This window comes from Pteropus alecto, unplaced genomic scaffold (genome assembly GCF_000325575.1).
Source record: "Pteropus alecto unplaced genomic scaffold, ASM32557v1 scaffold3, whole genome shotgun sequence".
In the NCBI taxonomy this organism is placed as follows: domain Eukaryota; kingdom Metazoa; phylum Chordata; class Mammalia; order Chiroptera; family Pteropodidae; genus Pteropus; species Pteropus alecto.
In genome coordinates, this window is record NW_006442484.1 from 67,208,931 (window position 1) to 67,226,038 (window position 17,108).

General features: G+C 39.2%; 1 protein-coding gene across 1 annotated transcript in view; it reads left to right on the forward strand.

The window, feature by feature from the left end:
• PARD3B (par-3 family cell polarity regulator beta) overlaps positions 1-17,108 on the forward strand; it is a 905,664-nt gene that overhangs the window by 843,607 nt on the left and 44,949 nt on the right. The window contains exon 23 of the mRNA XM_025039317.1: positions 9,456-9,535. Within this exon, the coding sequence (XP_024895085.1) occupies positions 9,456-9,535 (80 nt within the window). The remainder of the gene's footprint in view (positions 1-9,455; positions 9,536-17,108) is intronic.

The following is a 17,108-nucleotide window of genomic DNA, read 5'->3' on the forward strand; positions in this document are numbered from 1 at the left end:
ATATTTTCAGAAGAGCAAAGTCATAGTCATTCCTGGTAGAGGAATGTCGTATTCTGATCATCCCAGAGTTTGATTAATGGATAGAAACTTAGGGTAGGAATTACCTGTATGATAAGAATTAGAATAGATTGCAATAACCTATCTTATTTTAATTCCATTGTTTCCTTTCTCTTTTGCAACTTCTCTCTGTTTCTCAGGGGTTTTACCCTCTTTTTGTGTCTACACCCCTTTTTTCAAAGCTCTCTATTCGGTACTGTTTTAATGTTCTCATGACCTTCTACAGAATCAGTTTTTCTTATCTACTACTACTTCCATCTCTTCTTGTCTCTTCACAAAGGAGTGACTACAGCCACTCTGAGCAACATTTGTTGTTTTATTCATTCACACAATAATCATTGGTTGAGCCATTGCCATGTTTAAGGCACTAAACTAACCACAGGAAGAGTTACCAAAACTGCAGAGGTGGACATCTTGCCAGAGGCACAAAAGTCCATGTTCAGGATCCATAAAATACCCGGTAGGATTAAATAATTGAGCATATGTGAGAGGGACCAGATAAAGCTGGAAAGTTAGGTTGTTCTAGATTACCAAAAGCCTTTATTCACTAATTAAAAAAACATCAAATGAGTGTGTGTTTTTGGTTTGGTTTTTCATATCAGGTTTTGACTCAAGGACATCAATTTTCAGAATATTATTTTTAGTTCTTTTCTCCTCCTCTTATCTTCTTTCATTTTCCAGAACTTGAACTCTGCTGACATAGTAGTCAGTTGCAAAGTAATTTGCTTAATATAAATTTAAGGCTAATGTGTGTCTGATTCTAGCATGAGTGGTAGCACGTGTCTGGTAAAATTGTGAATCAAATAGATGCTACAAATTAAATAATAACATTGTGAATCAAATAGCTATTCAGATCAGCAGTAGTTATGCCCAACGGGGCCAGTAATTTATCCTATTAGATAAGGTCTCCTCCTACTCTACTGTTGTTTTAAGCTTACAGGTTCATCCTTCACTCCAAACAATTACATAATTAAGTTTCTAACAGTTTTGATTTTTACTCCAGATCCTAGTTTAAACGTAAATTGTAAGAATATTCGTAGTTTTTTTTTAAGGAAGATGAAAAAATGAGGACTATAAAAATTGTGTAAGCAAAATTAATAGACTGATACCATGTATGACCAGTGGGAGAAAAATGTACATAATACAGGCTAGTTTTAGAAAACATAGCTATTAAAAATTACTTTTGCTATATCAAAAATTAACATATACACATATATGAATGCCTCTAGCTATGTGAAACAAATATGGCTAGACAACTGCAGTTCAGTGGTATGGTCATGATGACCATAAACACATTTAGTATGCTTGCCGTCATAATTTCACATATTCCATCCCATTGCCGCCATAGGTTCATTTGAACTTTCAGGGCGTATGCCTCAGTTCTTTGTTTAGGAAATACAGCATCTGTAACTATAACGATTACTGCCAACATATGAAGCAGCATTGAGACTGAGAGAAGCCCTACTTTGGGGTCACACAGATCTCAGTTCAGATCTAGGCTTTGCCACGGTATGACTCTTTGGCAAGTTACTCTAACTTTCTCTGACCTCTAGTTTCCTCATGTGCAAAATGAGGCTGAGATAGAAATGATAGCATTGATTGTAACTCATGATAGTGATTTTAGAGTGTTCCAGAGAGATTTCTTTCTAGTAGCTAGAAATGGGAGTGACTGGAACTTGCCCACTGACTAAAGTAGAAAAAGAAAACATTCTGAAAAGCTTAAAATTTGACATATATTTACATTGTTTACTTTATAAATGCAAATATATTTTATGTATGCTAGAGAGCTTTAGTCAACAAATATCCTTTGTAAGGCTTATTAGTTAAAAAGGATACTATGAACTCATAAGAAATAATATGAACAAACTATTATATCATTTTAAGATTTAGACATATTTTGAGGCTTGACTTTGTTCCTTTTAGGATAAGTAAAGAACATTGTTACAGAGTCAATAAAATAACACAGCAGAGGAATGAACAAATCACATATTACATCCAAGAAACAATCAGAAACCAAATTCAATAAGTAGTAGATACTAGTATCTAGTGATTAATGTAACTAACCAAGATCTAGTGATTAATGTAACTAACCAAATCCCTGTTTACTCTTTTTCTGGAAAATATAGAACAGGTAAACAGATTTCCTAGGGAATCTGTTCCTAATACCTTTTATTCATCTTTTTATCAGACCATTGTCTTATGGCTAGTAAGAGTTTATATTTCAGCCAGTGTTGCAATGTCTCTATTTGTGGGTAGACAGATTGAGGAAAGAAAATGAGGAACAGTGTCTGGCTCTTTAAGTAAAGATGTAGAGACAGTTTGCTCTTCAAGCCTATTGGCAAGACACATATGCACATGTGCACACATGCACACACACATACACATACACTCGCATACAAAGTACATCTGATAAATGAAGCCAAATTTGTAAAATTGTATCCACAGTCATAGTTTCTATGGTAACTGTATGTTAGGCCCAGACACAAACAGAGCTGGGCAGAAGATGTCTGATTTTATTTTCTCCAAAGATAATCAGAAGATAGTTCAGGTTATCAAAATGCGCCATGGCCTAGAGTACATATGGCTAGTGCTTGGTCTAGCATAGATTTAATGCTTAAATTCCAATAAATACTTTATAACTTTATAGAGTTGCAGATTACTTTATCATTCAGCTTTAAAATAATTGTGTACCTACATATAATTACTGAATTGATGAGGCATAAGTGGTTAACATAATGTGGAAACTATATGCAAGATAAATTTTAGAAATGTGTGTAAATTAGAAGGGACGTCAAGGATTTATTTCCTCTCCAATGTTTTCACTCCAATATTTTACAAGGGAAGAAATTGTAGACACAGAATTGTTAGAAGGCTTACCCAAGAGTTATTTTTGAAATATTTTTACTTGCTGTATTTTCTAAACCAGCAGATGTTCTAAGCCAGTCTAAAAGCTGAACACCCAGTTATTTGACAAAATTACTGAAATTAAATTAGAGAAAATAAACACTTCAGAAGTAATGGCTTTGAACGAGTGTGTGTACTTTTACTTTTATAGATAGAATATTTCTAAATAAATTTCTCAAGAATAATATATTTCACATTACCAAAGAGAAATAAGTAAACCTATTTTGATTAGTTTCTTTTTGGTTAAGTGGATATAGTTTCCCTCCAAATATGTAGCATTTCAGCAGAATATCTTAATATTAGAAAATGCTCAAAGCCAAGTTCATAACTTTTTAGACATTTTCATCATGTTGATTCTTTTAAAAATCTTCCAGCAAGACCTATAGCTAGGTAAGAGCAGTGTAATTAAAAGAAAGCTTCTGGAAACTGCTCAGAAATATCTGTCAGGATACCAACTTGAAATGGAAGGCATATTTCCTAAAACGGCATCTAAATTTTTATACTTTGCATCTTAATCTTACGCTGTGTCTGGCAGCATGAAACTCATATTTTTGTAATGGATCTGAGTAAGACATATTTGTAAATGAGGATGTTATATATGGATGAAGGAGCTGTAATCCAACTTTGCACAGCCTTTCCATCACAGCAGCTTTTAAATTTCCTCGGGAAAATTGACTTATGGGACATAAATTACAGCATTGGCAAAAATGTGTCCTAACCTGTAGGAACTGGAAAGCATGCGAATTTTGAATTGTTTCCACTTTTTATCATCAGACATTTGCAGAAAAAGTTTGTGTGATTTATCCTTTTATTTTTAATGAATTGTTAAAAAATGTTTGAAAGGGTATTAAATCTTCCCCTCTGCCATTAATCTGAAAATGGGGAAAGAAGAGGGGGAGGGGGGGTTAAAAGGCCTCTTAAGTATATTGCTTTATGAAACTGCTGATTCTAGCAATGCCAGGCTAGAAATACATACTAATTTAAGGAACCCTGAATGTAAGCAGCATGCTCCTTGCTTCTGTACAGAAAAGACTAATAGCTTTATTTTAACAGGGCTCTTAACACCCCAGCCGGCAGCAGGCATTGAGTGAATGAATTGGAAGAACTCCCATGGACTAAAAGCATCTTAATTCAACATTCCTCCCAAATGCCAAACCCACCTGATAGGCTGCCATAGGCTGTCATAATCCAGCCAAAGAAGATCACCATGTGCAAGGCATACCGCAGTATGAGCTTTTCAAGTTGTTTTGAATAAGCTCTCTGAAGTTTCACTTCCTGAGGTTTATTAGTAGAGAAAGATAAATATGCCCCAAATCCAAGCATAAGTTCTAACATTACAGTGTTGTGGAAAAGAGTAAGTTTCTGTTATGGCTTGAGTCAAGATTATTTCTATCAGACATATATTTAGGTCATTACATTTAAAAAAAGAAAAAAAAAAAACCTACATGATACCAAGTGAGATAAAGGGCTTCTTTTAAAAAAATTAATTGGATCAAAGCCACTGACCTTATTTTTTTGTGATCAGGGAAATTACCTAATAAGGAGTTCTTCAAGCAGGAACATTTCTGAGTATAGTTGCGCACAGCGCAAATGAGAAATGAGCTTGTAAATGCCCATGCCTGTTCTCTCTCCCCTCCCTCTCTCCTAAAGTGGCCTGACTTCCTAAGGACCTAACTACAACTTATAATTAGTTTCTCTTCGGTAGCCTTCTAGCTGCAAGAAGCTTTGTACCCAACACAATAATCTTTATTTTCACCATTTCTGTTTGAGATATTAAGAGTTGATCAGATTGTAGGAGGAGATTAGATAAATTAGGATTTATCCACCAATGGGATATTATATAGCCATGATTATTCATGTTTGTGAAATATTTCTAATAGCACAGGAAAATGCAAATAATAAACAGTTGAGGAAAAACTCTATATACCATTAAAATATGTATATATTTATAAGTGTTAACAGAGGTCATCTGTGATGGTTTTCCACAATAATCATTTAGGGAGAAAAAAACAGTTAAATTTTTTTTTTTTAAATAATGGATCACAAATTTATTGCCATTATTTCCATTAACGGCATGTCCCTGAGGGAGAGGATTTTCTCTCATCTCGGTGTCTTACAATGCTTAGCATGTGACTCTACTTAGCAGACACTAACAAATGTTTATTTACTTGAAAGTATTAATCTCATTTTCTGAGCATAAGAGCATAATACAATACAAGTATTTATTTAGTTATTAGAAAACGATAAAGATTTTCAACACCATAGAGTCTGGTTCTCTCTCTCTCCGTCAATACACTGAAATCACTCTCGATAAAGCACCAATCACCATCTCATTGCCAATTCCAACATACACTGTTGCAGACATTAGTCATCATTTACTTACAAAGAACAAAATCCACTCTAGCTAGTTTAAGCAAGAATAAATTTATTTCACCATATTAATGAGCATACAGAATCATAAGGAAGTCTAAAGAAACGAATTCTTGGATAAGCTTTCAGAGATAAATTCCCAAGACACATTACAGAACCAGGCTACCAAGGGAGCTGCTGATGCTTCTAAACAGGAAGTCTTGGCTCCACAGCCACACATCAATGCCTTTATCAAGAGACACTATAATTAGGAAGGTGCCACAATCAGGAAGGTGCCACCTCTAATGCCACCAACCCCAATGCTAGCTAGAAAAGCTACATTTCACCCCAGAAACTAGTGACGTTTGGTACATCTACCAAAACTACTACAAGAAAACCAGCCAAGTACATCTTTAGTCATTCTTGACAGAATAAACAGTGGAAGCGGAGCCATTGCCTCACCAAAGAAGATATTCAGATGGAAAATAAGCATATGAAAAAACACTCTACATTATATGTTACCAGGGAAATGCAAATTAAAATAACAATAAGATAACACTATGCACTCATTAAAATGGCCAAAATCTGGAACACTGACAACACCAAATGCTGGTGAGGATATGGAGCCTTAAGAACTCTCATTTATTCCTGGTGGGAATACAAAATGGTACATCCACTTTGGAAGATAGTTTGGCAGTTTCTTACCAAACTAAGCCTACTCTTACCATATGACACAGCAATCACCTTCCTTGGTATTTACCCAAAGAAGTTGAAAACTTATGCCCACAGAAAAGCTTGTGCACAGATGTTTACAGCAGCTTTATTCATTATGCCAAATCTTGGAAGCCACCAAGATGTCCTTCAGTAAGTGAATACATAAATAAACTGTGATCCATCCAGACAATCGAAGATTATTCAGTGCTAAAAAGAAATGAGCTAAAAAGAAAAGACGTGAAGAAAACTTAAATGCATATTACTAGGTAAAAGAAACCAATATAAATAGTCTATGTACTACTATGTGATTCTAACTACATGACATTCTGAAAATGTCAAAACTATGGAGACAATGAAAAGATCAGTAGTTGCCAGGGATTGGGATGGGGGGTAGGGTGGGAGGAATAGGCAGAGCACAGAGAATTTTTAGGGTAGTCAAAATATTCTGTATGATACTATAATGGTGGATACGTGTCATACATTTGTCCAAATCCATAAAAGGTACATCACCAAACTCTGGACTTCCGGTGATAATGTGTCAATGTAGGTTCATCAATTGTAACAAGTATACCACTCCTGTGAGGGATGTTGACCATGAGAGAAGCTGTGCCTGAATGGAGGCAGGCGGCATATGGGAATTCTCTGTACCTTCCTTTCAATTTTGCTGTGAACCTAAAACTGCTCTAAAAGATAAGACAATTAAAAAAAAAAAAGAAAAAAAAAACTTGTGGTAGTGGCAATAATGGTCATAGTGATAGTAGTAGCATCAGTGGTATCGTTGCTGTTGTTACTAATATCCTTTTCCTCATTGCCTCTGTCTCTTCCTTACCAAAATCTTGGCATTCCCAGAAAACATGGTGCTTTTTTTTCATGGCTCCATGTTGTTTCACTTTTCTTCTCACTGCTTAGAATGCCTTCTCCTGCTTCTCCTATACCCTCTTCCCCCTGAAAAGCCCCTCCTCATTCATATTCACGTTTTAGATGAAGCTTCAACACCCACATGAAGCTGTCTTCAACTCTCCCCGGTGGACTTTGGTATCTGTTTCTTCAGACTCCCACTGCCTTTTTCCTCAGACTGACACCCAGCAGTGATCTCATTGTACCATAATTGTTTGCAGGCCTGTCTCCTCTATATTCAAAGCAATGAAGAAATCCAGCCTTTCTTCTTCACTTTGAATATAGTCCCTAGCATGGCATTGGGATACAGTAGGTGCTCGGTAATCACTAATTGAATGATTGCATTAGAGGGGTTGTAATATAGAGAGAAGCACATAAATATATACACAATTGGTGAAGAACAGAGCAGTTTTTGTTGTAAAAGAATGTCATTCACCTTTGGAAGCCTGGCCTATGTTCTGCTACTTCCATGAAGTTTTTCCTAACACCTTCAGGTGTCATCTGTGCCACTGTTAATAATACCCTGAATGACACTCGGCCATACATTGTACTACAGCCTTCTTTAATTATTTCATTGCTGATACTTATCTTCTCAACAAGACTGAAAGTTCCCTAAGGATAAGAATCACCCTACATCTCACAGAATCTGGTTATGCTGGTGGCTCACCAGGACAGCAATATGTGTGCTGCCTCCTGGGGGCACCAGAATGTTGACTGCCACCATTAGGCCAGGCCAGTTCCAGATATCAGCGCCGAAAGCATCAACGTGCAGTTTTGTGGCCACAAGAAAAAGGTTAGTTGTAAATAGCTACAGCCATACTAGGGATATATAAACATAATGTTTTCTAACGACCACAATTAATAATCTTCAGTGTAGTTTTGTATTCATATTCTTCCTCCATAAAAAATAGATTTAAAACCTTAGATAGAAGGAGCTTATGACAACACATCTATCCTTTACTTCTTTTTCTGCCCCATTTATTTATTTCCCATCTGTCTGATACCATCTTTGCCTCTGGTCTTTGTTAGAAAGGTCAGTGTTGAACCCTCTCTCTGTAGTCGTTTCTAAGTTTGTATGTGCAATCTTCATCCTACCTGGGTGACTCACTGGGCTGTGGCCCTTTCAAATAACTCCAGCCACTCCTGTTCCAGGCATTGGTGAAATATGAAGAGGTTTTGTAGGACACGCTCTGAAGACCCTCTTTTAATAATTCAACACCAGGAATAGCTTTCTTACGCTAAATAAGTATGTATACTTGCTTTGCAAGACCTCCCACCACAACGCCCCCCCTACGTACACTGCCCAAGCTGGGATGGCAGTTTTATAGAGAACTGGGACTTTGGATAGGAAGAAAATAACTTTCAGGCTGAGTACTGCCTAGAAAATTTTCCCCTTCTCACCTTGACACTGTTACTTCCTGTGTTTCCCAGCAAACTCTCCCTTCCCCCCATGATAACAGTCCAGATTTTCTATTTACCCCTTCCTTGCCCATTATGTGAGGGCTACCCCAGCACAAGAGCAGGCACACACGTGGTCTACAAAGCCACATGTGTTGATATGAACGGGTGAGGAATCGATTAGTCAATGGGTACTCTTAATTACCTGTCAGTGTTCATCTTTTTTTTAGTTGGTATGATAGATACAGAAGGGTTCTTTAGATTCATGGAACTCACATACTTTATTGAGAAACTACTAGAGTAGTCACCGCCCTTCAGAATCTCAGAGGCTGATGGAAGAGACCCAAAGAAAGGTGAACACAGGAAGTACATAGGAAAGAGGAAAAAAACAATAAAGACCAACGATAAGTAGAAAATATTTCATCACTTCTCTTTGGTCATTCTTAAGTGAGGGAACTAAGTGAGGTTTGGGTGAGGAAGGGCTTCACGAAAGCTGTGGAGTAGAGAGTTGGTTGTCACCAACCCCTGTTAGTAAAGAAAGGCTTCATGGAAAAGGTGCTTTTGAAGATATTGTCATTGTCATAGCCAAGAAGAGCCTAAGGAGACATGATGAGTAAAAGTAATTTGGGATCCTGGAATAGAAAGAAAAATGGGTAAAAATCTGAATAAGCTATGGGCTATAGTTAACAGTACGATATCAATATTGATTCATTGATTTTAAGAAGCATACCATATTAATGTGAGATGTTAGTAACAGGAAACTGGATGAGGGTATATAGGAACTCTCTGTACTATTCAATCTTTCTGTAAGTCTAAAGCTATTATAAAAACTACAGCCTATTAAAAAAAAAAAAAAAGGCAGTCTTACAGCCTACAGATTATCCCTGGCGCGGTGACAGGAAGGAGTCAGTTTGACAATGACCCTTTTTTTTTGAAAGAAGTGACTTTGTTGTTAAATGCCATGTTTGTGGCTTGATCATCAATTCGTATAGTGATACTGAGTTCTTGCTTGCTTTCCCATGGTTGATTTTTGGCAGGCGGCAGCGGCATTTGTGCACTGATTATAATTTTGAGATGCATTGTCAGTACCAGGGTGTATAATGGATCTTCATCTCTAATTACTTTTTTCTCCACAGGTGTCTGGAAAGGGTCCAGATGGAAATACACACAATCTCCGCTTTGAGGGGATGGAGAGACAGTACGCATCTTTACCCAGGTAGACCACTGAGGGGTCCCCCACCACCAGCTCACCCACAAATAAAGTCTTTAGAGAAATCTACGTGAGACAGAAATCTGGCTTTCAGATAGGGAATATGTTGTAATTTTGCCTGACTGCCTTCTGCTGCAACCATAGTGCCATTTTCACAACTGTGCTAATAATTGAAACACTTGCGGGTTGTTTTTTAAGAGAAGAAAATAGTATATCATTGCAATTGAACATGTCAGCAAGAATATTGGATACTGAATAGAAATCCTAAGCCACTGCTATAAAAATGGTATTTTAAACACAGGAACATCCTACACCAAACTTAGAGACAATAAATAGCAAATTCCCTATTAGGAGGTACCCATGAGGAAGGGCAAGCCAGCCTTAACCTTGGGGTTTCATGTGGGTGTTACAAAGCAGGAGAGAAATGTGAACCTGGGAAGGTGTTCCTTGCTTGATTTTGAATCTGACCGTGCTCTTTAGGCAATAAGCGAATATTTCTGAGAGGCACAGACACAGTGGGGTGGGGGGGTGCGGGGGGGTGGACAACTGCATGGGAAAAGTTCGCTTGGTGATTCTAGTCTAACATGATCCACTTATGCTGTAACTAGACACCCCTGAAAATGAGATACAATTCTCAAAGGTTTGTGTTCTTATCTGTGAGATGAAGAATAATTTTAGTCTGCTATCAGTAGTGCATGACAAAGAGAAAACCTTTCCAAGATTACATCCAGTGCAGCTACTATGGGAGTTAAATGAGTTGAGAATGTGAGAATTAGTGAATTTGGGGGCAAGGGGCGGGGAGCTGGGGGCGGGAGGTTAATGCCCGCTGGAAAACTGAAATGTTATAAACTATCTCCTTTAAAAAAAGACGGGAGTATCCTAGGTAGAACTTCTTTATCATCAAAGCTGAGGAGTGAAAGTGCTAACTCAGAGCTGGATTTACCATTTTGTAGCGTGTTGGTTATACTTCTGCGTGTAAATTTAAATTTACAAAACTAACGTTCCGAACATTATAATAGGTGTAGTCTAAGTGACCATCTGCTCTTAGAAATGGTATGTTGATTTTCAAAAGTAATTAAATCTCAAATCTAGCTGAAAACCAATTTTTAACACTGATTGGGTGGGATACCCAAAATACAATATTTTAAAAGCTTCTATACCACTCTTATATTTTTTCCATGTTTTCCTTTTTAATATGTGGTCTCATAGTTTTTTCCCACACTTGGTTTCCTTCCTCACCCTATTTTTCCCTGGCCTAGTATTATGTTTTCATTTTAAAAAGATGGTAGTAGTCTCCAAAATTTGTTTTAAATATAAAATTTCTGGCTTTCAATGTTGAACGTATGGAAATTGTGGTTAAGGCAGATGGAAAGTAGTATGTTCTTATGAAAGGGAAGAAAAAAAGGAAAACTGGAAACAGTTTAACGTCTTCCTGGCCAACCTGAACTCAGACTGAGGAAATGGCTTTTTTTTTTTTTTTTTTTTTTTTGGTACAAATCAAAAGCAGAGAAGTAGCACTGAAAATTCTGTGAATTACAATTATTCATTTATTCCCCATATATCTTCCAATCATCTGCTATATATCAGGCCCTAAGAATATGGAGAATGGAAAAACAGTGCCAGTCCATCCCCCAGACCCTGCCGTCCAGGACAGGAGGTAGCAAATCAACCGCTGATGACGATGCAACAGTGCTTAGATTAGTCATTACTAACACAAAGTCCTCTGAATTTCCGACCCTTATTTATTTGTTACTAATAAGCCCTAAAATACTCAATCATGGCTGAATCTAAACAAGTCTATTTTAGGATTAAATATCGTGGAGGGAGTTTTCTGACAAAGGCTATACATTTCTGCTGTTTGTGGCTCTGGAGCTATCATTACAACGTATGAATTGATAAAATCCTGCCAGGCTCGAGAATATAACTGTAGCTGAATGGAAGCATCTTAGATGGAAAACAAATTTGACAAACAGTCCACTCACACACATACACAAGGGTAAGAGTGATCAGCTGCACGGGCAAACAGACCTTTGTAGCTACCTGGCAACTAGAAGTAGCCATGATGGAGAATGAATAGGGCTCCAACAAATGCATGAGACATCTCTGGCACTGGTTTTTAAATGTGGAGCGGGGAGCCCTCAAACTCTAATTTTCATCTCAGTATCTAAAAGGAAGATGCAGAGCACCCTCAACAATGTGCTCCAGCCCATGGGGGTGGGGCTTCGTATTTCTCGAACAAGCTGCAGAATGCAGAAACGGGACACACACTGGCTTCTGAGCAGGTATGCGGATTCGGCCCCCGGTACCCATGACATTTCCCCTGGGTTTCTAGTCTTCCAGGCCCTGGAGATGCTACTGTCCACTTAATTAAATCACAGCAGCTCCACTGCTCTCCCCTTTGCCAGGAGAGTTGGGAGAGTGCATCTCCGTAGGCACCGGATCCCCTCTTTGTCACAGAGACAGGGAGCTTTAAAATATTTATGGAGTTAAATTTTTAATTAAAAATAGGATTACTTCTATCTATAGGGAGTCAGTGGTCAATCTTATAGGGGACTTAATATGCTACTGACTGATTTGGTTCCTGTGTTATTTGTGGAGAACATCACAGGAGTTTTTAAGATAAACTTAATAATGTTGATTTATATGCCAAATTTGGAGCCATTGACACAGAGAGAAAATGCTTCCCAGTGGGCATGGAGTTGGTGAGGAGCCCAGGTCAAGGGGCACCCTGCTATGCTTTCATGGAACTCTGTCATCTTTAAAGCAGGCCCATGCAGCCTGCTGCCAGGCTAAATGACACTTCACAAAATAAAGCCAGAGCCTTAGCCAGCCCAGGAAAAAGACAATTCCTAGCACTTAGTAGTTATGAGATCGCCTGAGGCTAAGGGCTAAGCGATGTTAAGTGTTATTGTTAAGCAATGTTAAATCTTCTGCCTCTGAAGAAAAATGGCTTTATTTCTTTTCTCCTGAGGGTGCTGTTTTGGAAAGCAGAGCATGGTTGTAATACAACCTCGTTAGCAAACACCAGGCTTTTACCAGGGCCAGTGTTTTACCATCCTGTCCAGCCCTGGATTTCCTTTGGTAGTAAATAGAATGCGATCAACATTCCCTTATCCTTGCCTGACACAAATTATTACTCGCCCTGGGTGAGTAGGGAAGGGTCTATTTCCTAGGCTACTATAATGTGAGACATCAGTGTATGCATTTTTGCAAACAGCTTCTTTTTCACTTTAGCCTCCCAGCCTTTTTCAATTCTCTCTGGCTCCGTTCTGATTTTACAGGCTTCCTTGTGGTCAGTCCCTTCAGCAGTGAACTCTACGCTCCCATCTCAAGCCTCCATCATTTCCACCTGGCCCATCCCTGGCCCCATGGGATCCCCTTTTCACTTTTCTACAGATGGCTCAGTGCGTCAGCACATGATGCTCCTCTTCCGGGCTTGAAATAAAATGTAGAGTCCTAAGGAGTGAGCAAAAAGGCTCCACATCTCTTCTGCAGTCCTACGTGCATGGGTGGCAAAAGGTTGCTGAAGAAACTCATAAAACCTCATTCATCGGTTCCACTACAAAATTCACATTATCCAGCCCCAGCTGGGCCCCTGCTGCTGTCCAGAACCTTTTAGTTGTGCTGTCGACTCCCCCTGACTATCCCACAGTGGCCATGCCAACCCTTTTCTACTCCCGTTAAGTTCTATAAAGCCCACAAGCCCCATTTCTAGAGATGACCTCACTTCCTTTTCTTTATGACCTTGAGACGGTCAACATGCGCTCCTCAACTGCTGCTCCCCACAGTTCAGACTTGCTGTGTCTTCTCTAACCCACACTTCCTGAGGGGGGACAATGAGGACAGGACTTGGAATCAGGCCATCAATACAGCCCCATCCATCACTTCTCACTTGTGTGACCTTGGGCCGGTGATCTAACTGCTCCAGGCTCAGTTTTTTCATCTGCAAATTGGGGATGATATTAGGGCCTCTGTATACTGCTGGTATGAGTATTGCATACAGTAATACAAGCAAAACCCTTAGTAAAGAGCCTTCCTGACATATTTTTAAAAAATATATTGTTAGCTCTTTCTAATTTAATCTCTGGGGAAGGCATGTTCTGTGAATGAGTCAAACCCAATGACAAAAGAGTTCATTCTCACTAGCATCTCAGGGACCCTGCACCATCAACCACCTCTGAACTTGACTACATCTTTAAGCCCTTTTGCAATTGCTCTTCCCCACCACCTACTACTATAAATGCAGAGACTCGGCCCCACAATTTGCTGAGAATCCCACATTGTGAAGGAGAGAGCCAATAGCTGCATGGAAGTATGCTGGAGGTATAACTGAGGCTGAAGGATTAGCCAACTCTGGGAAATGACCAGTAGTCTAGATCAGCCATCCCCAACCTTTTTGAGAATCTAATGCCTGATGATCTGAGGTGGAGCTGAGGTGGTGATGCTAATGCTAGGGAGCAACTGCAAATACAGATGAAGCTTCACTCACTAGCCCACTGCTCACCTCCTGCTGTGTGGCCCAGTTCCTAACAGGCCACGGCCCAGTACCTGTCTATGACTGGAATTGGGGGACCCCTGGTCTAGATGGTCACGGGCAAGAGGACATAGCAAGTTGAGATGATCTGAATGGCAAGCTGTTATGGACATGCTAGGAGACAGCAATTTTTATAGATGGGATACAGGATGCTAACTCAAGTCTAGGCAAAAGGCCATGACCCCTATCCAACAAGACTTAGGTTCAAGTCTCAAATCTCCCCTATGGTGGAGACCATAACCAATATGAGTTAGCCAGGAAGGCTGAGCATGATGCTCTTATTCCCAGGACAGATACGGTATGGGAACAGCATTCTGTTTACTGGTAAGAGGAAATCCTGAGATGCTGTTAAGATACTCCTGTTGGCTCAGGACCAGGCAGTGCTGAGCATACAACTATAACGATTCACAGCTAAGCAAGGCTCAGATGGCAAGACTTACCCAATGAACAGAGACCTTCCCTCAACCTTCCTTCTTCCTTCAGTTCCCACATTTTCTACAAGGGAAAAGTGGCCTATACCTTTTGGCTCTATTTCCACACCATCTAACTGACACTCTAACCTCTCAGTCCAGGCTTCGGAGCACTCTCCTCCATTGCTACAGATTCAATTCTCATCACTATGATGATAATTCCAAAATGAACCTGACTAACATTTTTACCATGACCCCAGTTATAACTTCCTGCTAGACACATCTATCCTTCCACTTCCAAGAGACCTCAAAGTCCCCAGGCCAAAACCCAAGCCCTCTGTCATCTTTCTTTAGCTAGTCTTCCATTTAATTTTCATAACATTTGTTTGGAACCTTTCCAGTGCCACTGAAAACACCTTGAATTAGATTATGATTCTTTGCTGCCCCTTTCCAGCCCCTTTATTTAAATGTCTTGAAATAAAGACATTGTTTTATACCCATCATTTTTTTTTACACCCATCACCGGGACCTAACATAGGACCATGGATATAGTAGGTTTTTAATACATTGGTATATGTATGAGAATAGATTTGTTTTGTATAAGTAAGTTATGGGAAAGAATTCCTCCCAAGCTTTCTTGACTACTTCAGGGCACTGTTTTCCAATATAAGTACTGATTTTTTGTGAGAATATCTCTTTTCCCTAGGATCAATAAAAGTTCAGACTTCTAAATAGTTATCTCTTATTAAGCACTTACCATGTGCCAGGCACTGTTCTAAATGCTTTGCATCTACTGATTTAATATTTATAGCAACCCTATGACTCAATAGCAACCCTATTAATATCCTCACTTCATAGGCAAAGATGCAGGCATAGAAAAAGTAAGTAAAATTGCCCAAGTTCAGCAGTTAGAAGTGGCATATCTGTGATTTGAACCCAAGCAGTCTGGCTTTAGGTATATATGTTTAACCTCTGGAATTAAGGTTATTCAGCTCAGAGTCATATCCAAACTCTGCAATTATCACACTTCCTTATATTATTTACTCTCCTGCCTGTCTTTCTCACTAAACTATAAGTGCTTTTGAGGACAGAGACTGTGTCTTATTCATCTTTGTATATGACACAGAACATTACTAATATACAGGTTAGGTAATGCCTTTCAACCATCTCTGTAATACTGTCATAAAATCAATTCTTTTCCTGTTCCCTTGAGTCCTTCCCTTGAAATATGAACAGTTTAATGCGTAATTGCTAGATGAACATTAAGCAATATACTTTGCCTACCAAAAAGAGAATCCTATTTTGTTAGAATACTCCTGAGAGTTGAAAAGCAGTATCTGCAAATTGGTACTTTGGTTCTTTAAGATTAAGAATAACATCTACTCAGAAGAAACAAATGACGATAAATTTTCTGGTGGAAAGCTCTCCATGAGCACTCCCAGAGAGAGAGAAAGAAAGAGAGAGAGAGATTCTCTTTCCCGAGACTGATGTGAGACCAAGGTCTGCTCAGGCTACATGTGGTTTCCAGTCCTGATGTTGCCCTAACCCATATTACGTAAGTTACTTAAGGGGGAAGAAAACATCTATCTGAACCTCTCCGGCAGCTTTACTTGGCTATGTAATGAGAAGCAACACACTAGAACTGAGTTCTGGTAGAATGAGCAACTTTAGAAGGAGCAAACAGCTTATGCTTGCTGCTGAGGAACCCAAAATAAACTTGCTTTCCAAGTGCGTTCCCAGTGTTTTAGTATTGGGTAGGATTGTGTTCAGATCAGAAGAACACGCCATAAGAACATACTTCTGCTTTAACATTTCAGTTGGTTCATTTTGTCAGTGTCAGCCTTCCTTTCTACATATGTTTTTGCCCATCCCCAGGAAGACTCCAATCACAAGTGCATGGCTAACTTGAAAGCTTGCAACATGCCCAGCGCCTACCACATATGTTATCACCCAGAGCATTTTGTCTGGGCATCTTCTGCGTCTTTGCTTGTCATTTACCTCACTGCTTAGAGACACTCGCTCTCTCTGATTTCTTTTGCTCTCTTCTCCATTTAGCCTCTGCTCTGCTCACAGCTATTGAATTTTACATTGGCAACCTACAGTATTTTATGGCTCTTGCTAAACAAGTGGCAGTGACATTCGAGTTCTGCAAAGATTTCCACCAATGCCACGGTACTGGTCTTTACTGAAGCTAATCTAATGATGAAATGATTTCAATGGAAACGAATAACAGCACATTTGGTGTATAGGTGCGTGAGTGTGTCTGGTGTGGCATGAGTGTGTCTGGTGTGGAGGTGGGGGTTGGCCATCTGGGTCTGTACAAGTTGACAAAGTCCCTACACTACCTGAGTACTTCTCTCTGCCACAAGACCAGTATGTCAAATAAGACCCTTCATGAGATTATATATACTGCTCCCTGCAATTTTGGCAGCCAGTAGAATGTTCAACCGGGGTTTGAGGTCATTTCAGCTAGAAGTAGTCCTTGTCCATAACTCTCTAGACAGAGGCCTGTCACACTTCATCTAGATATGGCAAGTCATGGACAATCTCTCTGGCACCTTCCTAGTAGCACAACTTTATCTGAACTGCCCTTTCTTGCCATGAAAAGCCACCTTTCAGGGCTCATGCCTGTGTG